General features: G+C 42.3%; 1 protein-coding gene across 6 annotated transcripts in view; it reads left to right on the top strand.

Annotated features, from left to right (window-relative positions):
* Positions 1 to 15,608, top strand: part of aplp2 (amyloid beta (A4) precursor-like protein 2) — a 74,020-nt gene that overhangs the window by 36,904 nt on the left and 21,508 nt on the right. For 4 of the 6 annotated variants that reach the window (XM_074640276.1, XM_074640274.1, XM_074640275.1 and 1 more), the window contains exons 3-8: positions 1,615 to 1,744; positions 10,143 to 10,255; positions 11,809 to 12,032; positions 12,276 to 12,475; positions 12,931 to 13,098; positions 15,114 to 15,247. In XM_074640276.1, coding sequence (XP_074496377.1) covers positions 1,615 to 1,744; positions 10,143 to 10,255; positions 11,809 to 12,032; positions 12,276 to 12,475; positions 12,931 to 13,098; positions 15,114 to 15,247 — 969 coding nt within the window. The remainder of the gene's footprint in view (positions 1 to 1,614; positions 1,745 to 10,142; positions 10,256 to 11,808; positions 12,033 to 12,275; positions 12,476 to 12,930; positions 13,099 to 15,113; positions 15,248 to 15,608) is intronic. The other 2 variants (XM_074640278.1, XM_074640277.1) reach the window with 1 other exon arrangement.

The following is a 15,608-nucleotide window of genomic DNA, read 5'->3' as shown; positions in this document are numbered from 1 at the left end:
AGATTTTGTTTTGAATATGTAACATTTTGTATTTAAATGTCCTAATTTTATGGCATCTAGATGAGTATTTGATCTTGACATTTGCTATAGTTGGACTTGCTGTGTACGTGCTGCTAATCATGCTAACATAGTCAGTTCAAACCAGAGCCGTCGCACAGGAAGTGTTGTTTGTTAGATGAGAAGAAGATCGAAGCCACTTTCATGTCTTCACGGTAAAATATTAAGCTACAGATTAAATCAGTGGTTCTCAAATCTTCTTCTCTGTTCAGGGGGAGATAAAAAGTCAACAGCAGATGTCACATAGAAGTGGTGTACATCATCTGAAAGCTGGGAACCTGAAAATGGATGATTTGAAATGCAGCTCAAGCTAATCCTATAGGAAAGCCATCCATCCTCTGAATGCCTCTAGGCCTCTAGTCTGTGGCTGTAAAGTTTTATGAGGCTGTGATTATCCTAGAGGTCATAACAGGTCATTTACACAAAATTCAAACGATGGTCACTATATGAAATGGCCACTATGGGGACTAACATCATCACACATGAGTACAATTGGATCCACAAGAGTCTCAACTTTCCAGTCATATCCAATATATGTAATTCCACGACAGTTTAGGGACCCCAGTATGCAGAAATATTCAAATACACCATTTTAGTATAGGCGAAAATTACACATTTGTACTGCATGTAAACAACTGCAAGATTTTTGCCCCAAACTGCATGTGATTATCATAAAGTGGGCATGTCTGTAAAGGGGAGACTCGTGGGTACCCATATAACCCATTTTCATTCACATATCTTGAGGTCAGAGGTCAAGGGACCACTCTGAAAATGGCCATGAAAGTTTTTCCTCACCAAAATTTAACGTAACTTTGTAGTGATATTTAGCATTCTTCCTAACAAGCTAGCATGACATGGTTGGTAACAATATATTCCTTAGGTTTTATGTGATACTAGTATCTTCACTCTAGCTTAAAAACCACGGTACAACCTCTGAAACACGGATCAGCAGCCGTCGGATTGTTAAGGGGTTAACAGACAGATTATATTGAGGGGAATTGGCTACTAAGGTGGAAAAAGTCAGTTTTCATTTCACTGTAATTTGTCATTTGGAAATGCTATCGAGCCGTTTCTGAAAGACAGACATGATTTACAGTATAGTGGGTGCCATTTCAATTAGCAGACCCTGCTGCTGTTATTTCCTCTAGCTGCTAGCTGTCTACAGTTAAGGACATGGTTTTTTTCCATGACATGGATATCCTGGCTCTTATTTACTTGTCCCGACTCCTGTAGCCTATCTCCCAACCCAAGAGGCTGCTGGTATTGTGCTTTATTATGCAGCTGTCCAAGAAAAAAAGCAAGGCTGTGGATTTTCAAAGAGCCTTCACCCACAAGCGTCAGTTGCATTTATTGATGACATTTTGATGGCATTTTGGGAAAGCGTGAATTGCGTGCTCTTTCATGGTTGAGCAGATGGCATCTAGAGAGTATAAAGCGTGGTTTAAAGGATCCCAATTGAAGCTCCACTTATCGCACCTTCTCTCTCACACACGCATACAAAATACCTTCTCTTTTATTTAGTAATACACTCTCTGCTTCTTCTTCTTCTTCCCACAGATGTATCCCGAGCTCCAAATCACAAATGTGGTGGAGGCCAACCAGCCAATTCGCATTGAGAACTGGTGCAAGAAGGAGAAGAAGGTGTGCAAAGGGCACGCTCACATTGTGGTGCCTTACAAATGCTTAGGTAAGCTGTGCATTAATAACTATTTCAAGGCAGAGACTTTGGGCTTGTTTTCCTGAAAGGTCGCTTACAAATATTGGTAGTCGCAGGTTGCATTTTTTGGGGCTTGTTTCTAAAGTGTAGTTACTTATTTGCTTATGTACACAATTCCAATTCAAAGGCAGTTTGCCATATATGAGCACATCATGCCGATCTGGTTTAACAGGCTAGCACTGAAAAACAAAAGAAATGCAGCACCGTTCTCTTCAAATGAGGCTTACTGTTATTGGATTCACGGTCTTAGCAGAAATGAAATGCAAAAATTAAATAAAATGTTCATCTTCTTTAACTTTAGTTGAGAAGAAAAATGTAAAGTTACAAGCTAAAAATGGATGCAAAAATGCAATGCAATGCATTCAATCCAAAATAAATTCATACATATATATGAGGTGATCAAGTGGCGCCTCTCTCTCATATTGTGTAGGAAGGTAAGTTTGTTTGTTTTGGGCTTTTTTGGGGGGGGGTTGCCTGTTTTAGACTTGTTTCTATAGACCTGGTTGCTTGTTTCTCCTGTGAGATCTGGCAACACTGGTTCAAGGGTTGAGGAAACCACTTAGAGGGCTGCAAATGGCCCTTCACATCAGGTGTTCTCCATTGTCCCACCCTCTTCTGTGTTGGTCCTTCATTCAACGTAGAGAAAGAAGAGATTATGATGCATTTTAGTTATAGGAAGAGGTGGCATAGAGCAATATTGGAGTGTGATTCAGTTGACTAATCCTGGCCTTGAGCTGCAGATTGAGCAGATCCAGGCTGGGTGGGAGCTAAATGTCTCTCAGAATGGATGGCTAAAGGGGGAGATGCTATTATTGCTGGGGAGGCTTGTTGAGCAATAAAGCACAATCTTATTTCCCCCCCTCAGACAGTGGCCATAAACTCACACAGACGCACAGGGTCAGCGAGAGGGAGGTCTGCGAGGAGGCCTGCTTTATTACTCCCCATTTCTCCATCCGCCTGTGCCGTCATACGCACCTCTCTCCCTCCTTTGTCTCCTGCAGCATCACTGTAATCAGCAGTGGCAACATGGCTATAACCTGGCTTATTAAATGTCACATAGAGCCTCAGACTTTTGCGGGCTGCATTGTCTCTGTGTTCCCTAACTCACAAAACCTACGCAACACTCCTGCTGCCTCTGAGGATTGCAATAACAAAAGAAATACAGTTCTGGAACAAGACTCCTCTCTGTACTTGTCCAGCTATGTCAGGAAGGAAAAAAAAAACATCTTCCTCTGTACGACAAACACTTCCCGGCACCCTTCCTCTGTCCAAAAGCCTCTTGCTGATTGAGCTGTGCCGCTTTCCCGGGATGAAAAAGCCATTAGCAGTCGCACTGGACTGTGAAATGGGCTACCATTCAAGAGCATTTTTGGCAAACGCAGAGAGGAGGCTTTTGGGAAATTCATGGGACAGCAAACACCACAACTGGAGTGGCTACTCTGAGGCCGAGGCAGGAATACAGATGAGAGGGGTTCACATGCAGAATCAGTCTCCAGAATTCCCCCAGTTTGCTCTCATCTGACATCCTGAAGCTGTTTCCCTCTGTCACACCTGACAGCCTCTGTCCTTCTGTCTTCACTGTTGCGTCCATCAACAACCCCGAGACCATCATTGTGATTCAGCAACAGCACCGTTTAATTAAAACAATCACATTACCTCTCCTGGAATAATTAAATAGCTTCATTGCTTGTTCTTGCACAGTTTTTGTCATCATTGTTAAAGGTCTGCGCACTCATGCCTCATCAAATTACAAAGGCCCTTCTCTGCTGCTCCGCTGGGTTGCAAATGAGGAGTCTGGACAGAGAAGACAGATGGAGAAGGAGAGATAAACATAAGGTGTTGGCGAGAAGGAGGCTATTCAGAGGGTTTCTGCTTAATTATGTAATGGAGCATGTTAGGGGCTTAATTGGAGGGCTCTGATCATATGCTACGAGCCACGGCATGCCTCTGCCACCTCACCGCGACTCACCTTCCCAGCCCAGTATTTGTCAGGCCTCTCGATCATATTAAGTGCAACGAAGAGTGCTTTTGAATTATTCATTATTTGTGATGCTCACAGAACCTGTGATGTCCCAGAAAAATGGACATCACAGGTTCTGCCTTATATTCATCAGTGCACATTAATTATAGTAGAATCAAAAAGAAATTAAACAGACCAAAGGGAGGTGGGCTATAGCTGGAAGGGTGTGATTAAAAGGGCCAGACCAGCGCCCGTGTCGAGTTAATAGGTTTATATGAATAATGCAAGCGCAAAGGAAAAGAGGGAGCTCAGTGTAAAAAGAGAGAGACGGGTTACGTCGTATCCCGTCTCTCCACGCGCAGGCTAAGTCACAATCCCTCTGTGTTTCCTGTCCCCAAACAATGGCTCTGCAAATGAATGTGATTTTTGTTCCATGGCACTCTAATCCCTGCTGCATGATGTCAACCAGCAGAGGATTATTTTATTATTATTATGTCTGGAATGGTTAGTGGCAGATGTGACTGGGGTGTTGGTTAGAGTGCATGGCAGTCTATCTCTTACACAATGATTCAATTGTGGGGGGAAAATGTGCACAGAATGCAGCAGCTTCTCGCTGAAAAAAACAAACAATTTCTGGGTATAACACAGATTTATATAGATCTTATCTTATCTTACTTTACGTACTGTTTTACACACTGTTACATTCCTTAGATTACCAATTTGCTCTCACTCTTACTTGTGTGATATCCCCTTTTATATATACTATACATATTGTTGAAGGAACCTGAGACCAAAGATTTTCATTGCCAATGACTGCTTTGCTGGAATTGACAAATAAAGAACCTTGAACCTTGAACTTTGAACCAGTGAAAAGGTCAATTTAAACGTAATTTCTGTTGCTTTATATGTAGAATTGCTTTATTACTGTTGGTAGCTATCAGATCACATTTATTTCAGGCACATTGAGACTTATTCTTTGCTCTGATCTTGACCTTTGTGCTACTTTCTACTTCGTAGACTGTTCAGGAACAAAATATTTTGGTGAAAATTGAATTAGTAACATATACAGACATGACACATACTGTGCCTTTCCTGTTGACTAATCCTGTTGATTTAACCAAGGTGCGGGGCGCACAATGACACCTCCTGATATCGTCAGTGGGGCTGGCTGAGTCTTATGATTGCGAATAAGTTGATAGTGGGTACAAACTCAGACTTGTTTCAGAGCACCACACCTCTGGCTTTATGCACTCCTTTGCCTCTGGAAATGTTCTGAAATGAGCCTGAGCTCTGAAACACGGTGCTGTGGACAAAAATGCAACTACATTCCTTCACAATGTAAGATTATGTGACGGTATCACAAATCGAACCTATGTGAAAGGTTAGCTAAAGGTGAGACTTATAGGCAAGTCCTACAGTGTCGGTTCTGGCTTAGGTGTTGCCTGTGGTTAAAAATGATGTTTGCTCAAAATAAAAAAGTTCTTAAAGGTACAGTGTGTAGGATTTGGTTGCATCTAGTGGTGTGGTTGCAGATTGCAACCAACCACGGTTTTGCAATCTGCAATGAGCTATCCATATAGATATGAAGGGCTCATTCTAAGCTAATGAAAACACAATGATTCTTAGCTTCAGGTGAAGAAGAATCATGAAGATCTGCTTTTTGTTGCTGTGCCCCACATACCTGGAATATGCCTCAACAAAACTTCGACCTCACAACAAGTTGACCGTGTTAATACCGCTGAAACAATTCAAAGGTTTAATTGCTAATCTTATTGATCATAGCTGTCATCGCTTTTAATTTTATTTTGTTATATACAGTATTTTTTCTGTTGTTATTTTAATATACATAGTCATATATTATTTTATTGCTTTTTGATTTTAGTTGTGTCTCTATTTATTCTATGCATGACTCGGCACCACTGAAAATGAGGGTTCTCCCTCAATGCGTTTTCCGAGGTTTTAAATAAAATAAAATGAAACTAAATGAAATAATACTCCTTTTCTGCTAATAGATCCCCCGAAAAGTTGCACACTGTTCCTTCAACATGAGCTTGAACTCTGGAGTTAAATGCAAATGTTCTTCCTATTATCCAGCATCAACCCCCAGCTTCCTCCTGGTGTTAGTCATGTCTGTCCCATGTAATCCGTGCATGGTGGCGGATCAGATATCTTCCACTTTAGAGGCACAATCCCTGATGCAAATGTAAACAAAAGGGTAGCCGCAGAGCCGGATATCAAAGCACAAGGCAGGAACCTGTTATCATGCTCAAACTGCACGGCAAGAACTAACACTAGACAACAACTACATCTAAGTTATTCATATAAATCATGTTTTATGATGACATCTTTATTGTTTGTTAACAGTAAAAAACTCAATATATTGTATGATTATAAGCTGAGAAAAACATAATACAGATTTAATGTAATATATTATAGATTGAATCTGCACTGAAAATGTTATTTGCATTTACAGATCTCACACTGATTACATTAAATTTCATCACAGCAGACTTTCTTTGAAAGTCCTTGAAACACAATAGCCGTGCTGTCGACGAGCAGATCAGTACTGAAGGTATCATTTGGTACATTGGGTGTATTCTTACCGCCACACTCCTTTTGCAGTGCAGTCAGTCTGGAGACTGGAGAGTGTTAGTGAGGGTGTCTGATAGACGGAAGGTTAAAGGAAAGGCGGATGAATAGAGTAGGTGGAGAGGAGGTCACAGAGAATGAGGAGTATTATGCTCTCATACACACACTGGCACGACTACACACGCGCAGGAACACAGCGAGCGGGAGTGCTTGCGAGGCACAGCTGCTCTCCAAACACCGCCATCCATCACCCACTGCAGTGTGACTGCATATGGCGTCTGGTGCTTGGAACCCACTCTACTACCTCGCAAACTAAAGCAACCTGTGAGTGAGAGAGAACGAGACAGAGAGGGAGATGAAATGAAGAGAGTGTGTGTGAGGGAATGAATCAGTTAGCATCCGGTGTGAAGGATATGGAGCTGAAGGTTACTGGGAGTCTGTTTATCTTTCAATCTTTCTCTCAGTATATCTCTCTCTCTCTCTCTTTGTTTACCTGATTCAACTGTTATCAGGCCATTAAATAGGCGTTATCAGTCGCTATAAGCACCATAGATGTGCGTCATTAGGGACCTACTATGCCTACTATGTTATAAAAGTGAAAGCTAATCTTAAAAGCAACACGTTCTAACACGTAAAACTGAATGAAATGTTATGTTTTGAATACAAACAAAAAGGCTTCTTTAGGTTTAGGCCTTCAGTTAAAGGACCAGTATGTAAGAATTAGGGGAATCTATTGGCAGAAATGGAATATAATATTACTAAGTATGTTTTCTTAAGTATATAATCACCTGATAAAAAGAACCATTGTGTTTTTTGTTACCTTAGAATGAGCCGTTTATATCTACACAGGGAGCGGGTCCTCTCCACGAACTTTTCCTGCTTGCGCCGGAGTCGATAACTCGCTCCCGTTGCCGCCGCTCTCTCTCTCTTGCTTCACCACTCACTTCCCATATACACACAAGCTCTGCCAACACATTTTGCACACAGAGCGGCTTCAGTTGGTTGCAGTCTCTTCACCTCACTGCTAGATATCGCCAGATCCTACACACTGTTCCTTTAAGTTTAGGGTAAAAAACATTGTCTTTTGGCTTAAAATATCTATGTTCCAAAAGTGAAACTTAATACTTGTGAACACAAAGGCAACTACACGTTGTTGGTTTCACCCAGGATGCTCCTGGGTGAAAAACGTGTGTTTTTTGTTCCATCAATCGCCCCCAACCTCCACACCATATGGAGTTTCACAGTCTTTACTAGAGCGCCTTACTTTCACTTCTGCTCCTGTCATTATTACTACGGTCACTAGAGGTCGCTGTAGTGTTCTTTTATACCTTCTTTCAGTGATCTACCATGTGAATAGATGATAAAACCTAATATTGGGCGTAGTAGGCCCCTATTGACCCACATTTATGGTGCTTATAGTCACCGATGACTCCTATTCAATAGCCTGACAACTGTTTCTTTGGATGTGAAGAGAGGAAGAAGTTAGAAGGAGAGAGGTGGGCACCAGAGGACATATTCAGATCTGCAAAAGTAGCAATAAAACAATGTAAAATGACTCTATTACAAAGTAAGTCATGCATTCAAAATGTTACCTCTGTAAATACAGTAAAGAAGTATTATCAGCAAAGTCCACTAAAATATCAAAAGTAAAAACACTCATGCTGAATGGCCACTTTCATTTCATGTTAGTCTATTCTATTATACTCTTTAAATGCCACAGTTAGTCAAGATGGAAGTCAATTTAACTACTTGATATATTGTTAGGTACTTTAGGCAGGCTATAGCAATGCATCATATTTTACAAGCTGATCTTAAACATATCTCAAAATCATAATCTGCAAAGCAAATATAGCTGTCAAATTAATGGAATAAAAACACAATATTGCCCTCTAAAATGTAGTGAATTAAAAGTAGCGGTAGAAGAATTAATTGAGTGCTTGCTCTTTAAAATGTCAGAAAAAAACATCCATCACAATTTCCTAGATCCCAAGGTGACATTTTCAAATGTCTTGTTTTAGTCCCAAACCTCAGTATTTTCTATTTAAAACGGTAAAAAAGCTGTATATTTTTCTATTTGAGAAGCTGGAACCAAAGAAAAGCAAAGTTTAGCATTTGCAATGACAACATTGAAAGCTGTTTAAGTACAGTACAGTACAGTACAGTGGGCAACTCCGGGTCTGAGAAGTGAAGCCAATGCTGAAGTGTCTTAAACTTGCATTCTTTCTAACAGCCAGCAGGGGGCGACTCCTCTGGTTGCAAAAAGAAGTCTGATTGTATAGAAGTCTATGAGAAAATGAGCCTACTTCTCACTTGATTTATTACCTTATGAGTTTATGGTCTCAATCACTAGTTTCAAGTCTTCTTCAATACAGCATGATGTTCATTTAGTAAATTATGGTCCCATTTAGAGTCAAAGCTTTAGGGCGTTGCTACCTTGTGATTGACAGGTCGCCACCACGGCGTTATCCGGTCTGGGAGTTGTCCGTTTTTTCATCTTACAACTTTAACCCTTTCACAGTGTGTTTTTCAATTCATGAAAGTTAATTATAACTCTTTTGTTCGCCTGAAAATGTCTTATTCAGCATTCGGTTGTACTTAGCTCCACCCTCTCGTGTCAAAACCAAGATGGCGACGGCCAAAAGGCCAAACTCGAGGCTTCAAAACGGTAGTCCACAAACCAATGGGTGACGTCACGGTGACTAGGTCCATACAGTCTATGATTTAGTGACTTTCCACCAGTGGTGAGCACAAAACAGAGAAGCAGGAGAACGAGAGTCTGGAGGGATGAGGGGGGGTGGTGTGTGAGCTGGTGTTACTGTATCTCCTCCTGGGCGGAGATGAGAAGCAGCTGCTGAGCCCTCTGCTATTTCCAGCTCTCTGCTCTTCCTATCCTACCCTCTCATTTTCCAAAACACTGCTTTTTCACCCTCCGCCCGGCCTGCCTCGCCGCCTGGCTCATACGAAGTGCTCCAGCAGCTCTGCCTCGGGCCGAGGTCGCGGCGAACCACTAAATGAGCAGTTATAGGACTGCTCCCAGCCATCGTCGTGAAACCTCTAGACCCTCATTTGTGTGCTTTCAGTCCGCCCATTCCTCAGCCACTCTGATCTGGACTTTGCCCTAAACCTTCTATTCATCCCTCCCTCTCTCCGCCTGGCTTTCCATCTGTTTCTGATGGCACCGTTTCTACCTGAGAGCCTCGTTACACTGCCAGCCAATGAGCAATCGCTGTCCTTCTTAATCTTTCTCGTGACCCCTGCACCATATGCTTACACACGCACATGGTTTTCAACCTGCAACTATTCAGATGAAGACGTCTTTCTTGTCATTTATTTTTCCCAGATCTGCTTCCCATCAGCTCGTTCTATGAATAAAACATCTTCCGAATTGAATTCATCAAGCAAATGATATATCATTGACCTGCAGAAAGAGTCTGGACTACCTTAAAAGAGTCACAGTGTGAAACCGGATTTTCTCCACTGCCATTTTGATTGCAGAGTTACAGATTTGGCTATAGAGGAGGGATGAATCCCTCTCGGCTTCAGGTGCACAGGCAGATGTCCAAGTGTCAAAGGGCCTTTCTGTCATACCGCTGTAATGAAATGTAAAGGACCAGGCAGCTATGAATTATTGAATCATGCCCTTCTTTCCACTCATCTCATCAGCTATTCCTTTTTTTTTAGTCCCGCTAGGCAATTTATTGTTTCTAACCCTGGCAGTGTTGTTGAGCAGTGACCTGGCAGGGGAATGATTTTTTTCGGGGGGGACAGATTGGTGGTGTGACTAACAGGCGTATTGGTCCGTGTGATTTGCTGTTACAGTGGGCGAGTTCGTGAGTGACGTGCTCCTGGTTCCAGAGAAGTGCAAGTTCTTCCACAAGGAGCCTATGGACATGTGCGTCAGCCACCAGCAGTGGCACGGTGTGGCCAAAGAGGTAAGGAAGGAATTAGTTCATAGGAAACAGTGGGAGGCTGTATCTCAGAGATGGCAGAGCTACGGAAAGGAAAAAGTCACGTGGAAAGAGGAAGCATCAATTTAACTTTTAGGAATGCGTCATCCCTTCTCCCTGTCATACTGGTCACACTTTTATTACTTTCCAATCTTTCCTCTTCTCTCCCTAATATCGTTCCACCTGTCTGTGTGAGTCTCTGAGGCCCTGTGATCACAGGCTGGCTGGGAGCCCTCACATTTCAGCTCCTAATCAGATTAGTGTTGTGGCTGTAATGCAGCTAATCCCCCCTGGGCAGCTCCATAGCGGGCCCCCGGGGGCCACTCTGACCACGACAGCACGAGCACCAACCGTCTGTTCTTGTCTCTCCCTGACTCTTACTCCTCCTCCCCGACACGTATTATCACGAATGCCTGAACCTGAGTATCATCTGCAGCCTCAGACAGTGTGACATCCAGAGGCACAAACGACCTACATTCAATAACAAATGTGTTACAGCCAAGCGGTAATAAATCTTACCAGTGGGAAAATCTGGGTAAGAAAAATGACTCCAAAACAATCTCGGCTCCCTCACCAACTGCCACTGAGATGTTGTTAAGCAGGGTAGTTTCTCAGCAGCCGACTGAAGTTGTACTCGCTACCAGCTGCTATGTGAAGCACAGCATTGTTGAAAAATAGCACATCAGTTAAAGGACTGCGTGACTTTTTGGAAGTGTGGTCCATTAATCGTTTTAGTCAGTATGTGACAAGAGAAGTAGCTCTTAAATCAGTATGTCTATACTCTGTCGGTGGATAGATGTCAGGGACTGACTCTATACGAGAAGTCACAAAGTAAAAACTGATAGATAGCAAGTATACACCTGCCAAGATTGGTAAAACTGAAGGATAGTGAATGCTGTCTTAGTAGAAGATCTCTGCAAGACATTGAGCATTCACGATAAAAGATTAAATATTCCGAAAAATACTTCTGAAAGTTATCTACGGGTAAAGGATAAAGAATACAGACATTAGATTACAAACAGGGATTTTTTTTTCTGACTTTATATTTTACTAAAGCCCTTTGATAGTTCTAGTCATATACTGTAAGGTTTGCTATATATATATATATATGTATAAACAACATAAAAAAAAAAAATAATTTACTGTCTTCTTGCAGCAGAAAACGCAACATTTGGATTCGTGAAGACATAAATAATTTGTGAAAATCACCAGGTTTTAAACCTGGGGCATTTCTGATCTCAAATCTATGAAAAAAAAGACAAGAGCCTTACTGCAGCATGTCAACAAAATCATGTGGCTGAATTAATGAAACTTCCAGTTTCCTCCCACAGTGACTCCCATGCTCCTCCATCTGGCATGGGCAGCACTGTTGATGTAGCCCTTTAACTTTCCCTTGATGAATAAAGGTTAAACAAATGTCACCTTGTCAAAGCTAAAGTTGATACTTTAAAGAGGCCTAGAAACCACCGCAGCTTCATCAATCTGGAGCCCGTGTTCAGTCGATATCATTCACCGACTCACTCCTTCTACCCTGCCAGGCCTGTTCCAAGAGCTCCATGGTGCTGCACAGCTACGGCATGCTGCTGCCCTGTGGCATCGACAAGTTCCACGGCACCGAGTACGTGTGCTGCCCCTCCTCTCGCGCCGGGGAGTCCGCTCCGCCTTCCCTGCCCTCCCAGGAGGACGACGAAGACGAGGAGGTGGAGGACGAGGAGATTGACGAGGCCGACCTGGACGACGACGAGGATGCCGTAGAGGACAGGTGAGCAGTCTGTGGCTGTGTGTTCATGATCACGGCGCGTCTTTGAAATATTGCGAGCATAATATCCGGCCTCTCGCGAAGGGCAGGCATTACTGGCCATCTGGATGAATTAAAGTGTCGTGACATTGACCCGTGGCAGCTGCTCTGCTTTGTTTGATAAATCACTCCTCTTCCTGGCCTCCACCCCTCCACTCAATCACCTCCGCCTCCCTCCCTCCATCCCTCCATCCCTCCCCTCCACAGTGAGACACCAGCTGATGAGCAGCCCACACAGAAGGAGGAGCTGGTGGACGAGGACGAAGATGAGGACGACGAGGATGAGGAGGAGTACCACTACGTCTACGAGGACGAGGAGGCAGATAAGGAGGACGAGTATGAGAGGAAAGAGAGCAACAAAATGTCAGAGAGCCAAGATGAGGACAAGACTCTGCAGGAAGTTAAAGGTTTGTAATGAGTTGTTTTAAATTATAATGTGCCATCCTCCCCTCTATCTCTCTCTCTCTATCTATCTCATTGGCACGTTGCCTACCACTTAAATATAATCAGCCCTTTTTAACTTTTAATCTATAGGCAGTTATGCTTAAATCTCAGCCAGACTGTAATCAGATAAGTGTATGCATCAGCAATACCCTTTTCATCAGCTCAAAGCAGACCCTGTGATGTACTGTTCTGCTTTATCAGGCACAAGGACAAATCATCCTGCCTTATTTGTAGCCAAACTGCTGCTAAATCCTGCTCATGCACAAAAAATAAGTTTTGTTTTATTGTTTTGTTTAATCATATTAATAGATTTGGCAGAGGTAAGGAGTGTTTGGTGGTAGTTTTTTGTTTGTAATAGAGACTGGAATTAAGTGCTGCCCCCAGTGGCTGGATGATCTAACAAGCTGTCCCCTGGCAGCGGTGTGCACCCTGGAGGCCGAGACCGGCCCCTGCCGAGCCTCCATGCCCCGCTGGCACTTCGACATGAGCCTGAGGAAGTGTGTTCGCTTCATATACGGGGGCTGCGCTGGCAACCGCAACAATTTCGACTCAGAGGAGTACTGCATGGCCGTGTGCAAGCGCCTGAGTAAGTCTCACGGGACGGAGGCTGGTTTGACAACACCCACCTCTCTCTCTCACCCCCTCTCTGTTTGTGTCTCTGCTGCAGACCTCTACGCTGAAAACACTTTAGGATAATATAGGTTTAGTCCGTCACTGACTTAGAAGCAGAACACCTGTTCTGCAGGCTTCAGCTGTCACTCATCACATCACTACAGCTGTTGTTACCATGTCACCTCCACCACAACAATCACAACAACATCATTTGCTTTTCTTGTATTATCCCACAGATATATCAAGTGCTGCAATTAATGATTATTATATGTCAAATATTTTTAAATTAATTTTTAAGGTTAGAAAACATTGCATGTTGCTTGATTTGTCAAGGCAACGGTTCAAATTTAAAAAAAAATCTTTAATTTACAGTGATTTAAAACCACATTTTTGCATTTAAGAAGCTGGAAGCAGATTTTGTTTCGTATTTTTTCTTGATAAATAACTTTCTTAATACTTAATCCAAATTGTTGCAGATTCATTTTCTCTCAATATATGAATCAATAATAGTTTCAGCACTGTTTCACTGAATACAATATCATGTAGCATTCAGTTCTTATTAATAGATCTCAATCTCTTCATTTACGGCTCACACTGGTTCATTAGTTTTAGTTAATTAAACTGGAACTGTTGAAATATTCAATATTGATTATATCTGACAGAAAGAAAATAAGCTTATATTAGGTTTTAGCGGAATAAATAAATTACTTAAAATATATATATTACATTATCCAAACTATCAAAATAGATATATATATTTGAGAGAAAAGATTGTTAATTTCAGTGTTTTTTCCATTGAATTCTTGATCAGATTTTCTGATTTAATCATAATTCTGCCAATTTTAGACTGTATTTTCTTGTACAGCTACCCGTGTTTAGACAATGTTGAACATTTGAGAAATCTCGCTTCATTTCTTAAATGAAAGAAAGGGTATTACTCAAAGTATAAACAAGTATGATTTTTCGTAATCGTAATGGAACATTGAAGAATTTAAAAAACAATACAGTCATTACAGTTCCAAATAAATTTGTGATTGGGATACAAAAGTAAAAACATAACAAAAATAACAAATAAAACATCATGACATTCTTCTTTCTTTTTAATTTAGTGTTCATTCATATGCATGCAACTTCAAACACACTTTCTAGAGTTTTCTTTGTTCTCTGTTTGCCTGTCAGTGTTCACTCCTGCCTTTTGTTCATGTTTCTGTCTGTCTGTCTGTCTGTCTGTCTGTCTGTCTTTCTGCTCACAGAGCACTGGCACTACTTTTGCGAGAACCCCACCAGCATATGTCAGCAAGCATAAGTTTGGTTTTTTTGCACCTTACCGTGACTCACTTTTCATCAGTTCAAACCCAGTTCATGGCCATGACCAATTGGTCTTTTGCATTTCAGAAAAAATAAAATGATTTCAGGAGCTATATCAGGAGCTGTATGCGTTTATCCGTTAACCCCGTGTTTTTGATGGTGAGGTGAAACGATGAGGTCGCTTCCTGTCTGCGAGCCCGGAGCGTTATAGTTTTTGTGCGTTGCGAGCGGTGCAGGGAGCGAGTCATGCTGCGTGACTGTAGAGTGAGGAACCCAGAACGGAGCCCTCTGGCCTGGCCCCGGATGACACAGCCGTCAAACTCAGGGATATTTCCATTGGTGTTGGAGACGCGACCTGTCAGCAGAAAGCCAATGGGAAGATGAAAGGAATTCAAAAGGAAAGACTGTCAGATTCTTTTACATTTATCAGACTTACTGAGGGTGGAAGAACGCCAGTGAGCGGAGTGCTTCTGTGAGGATTTTTGTCCAACTTCAATCTGCAATCCACTTTCAACTCTCTCTCTTTCTCTCTCTCTCTCTCTCTGTGTCTTTGTACCCAGTTGTCTGTCTGCCTACTTGTGTCTGCCTGGATCAGCCAGTCTGCCTCTCTGTCTGTCTGTCTGTTTGTCTGGTTGTCCGTTTGCAACCCCGTCCACTCACCATCTGTTTCTGAATTTGCAGCCATGCCACCGACTCCTCAGCCCACCGACGATGTGGACATCTACTTCGAGACCCCGGCCGACGACAAGGAGCACAGTCGCTTCCAGAGGGCCAAGGAGCAGCTGGAGATCAGGCACCGCAACCGCATGGAGAGGGTGAGTTACCAGGTTGAGTCAGGACACCGCTGCCCTCATTGAACAGGCAATAAGTAAGATTGTATTGTACAAAATCTTGATTGTGTACAGTCAGGTGGTTGAGAGGACTACTCTATATTTCATGCTTTTAGGTTGAAGAAAGTCCTTTTTACAAATAGATGTTATTTTGTTTTGCACATGGAGAACAAAACACTGTCCAGTGGTTCACCGGACTGACAGTTGAAAGGGCAGAAAGAGAGAAAGATCCCTCTGAGCAACAGTTGAATAAGAATAGAAGAAATCACTGGTAAACGAAACTGGAAGCTTGGCATCAAAATATGTGCAGATTTAAAAAGGAACAGGTTCCTGTTTCAGTGTCAAA

The sequence above is a fragment of the Sebastes fasciatus genome, chromosome 7, assembly GCF_043250625.1.
Source record: "Sebastes fasciatus isolate fSebFas1 chromosome 7, fSebFas1.pri, whole genome shotgun sequence".
In the NCBI taxonomy this organism is placed as follows: Eukaryota; Metazoa; Chordata; class Actinopteri; order Perciformes; family Sebastidae; genus Sebastes; species Sebastes fasciatus.
Note: the sequence above shows the minus strand (reverse complement) of the source record. Positions and strands in the feature narration are given on the sequence as shown.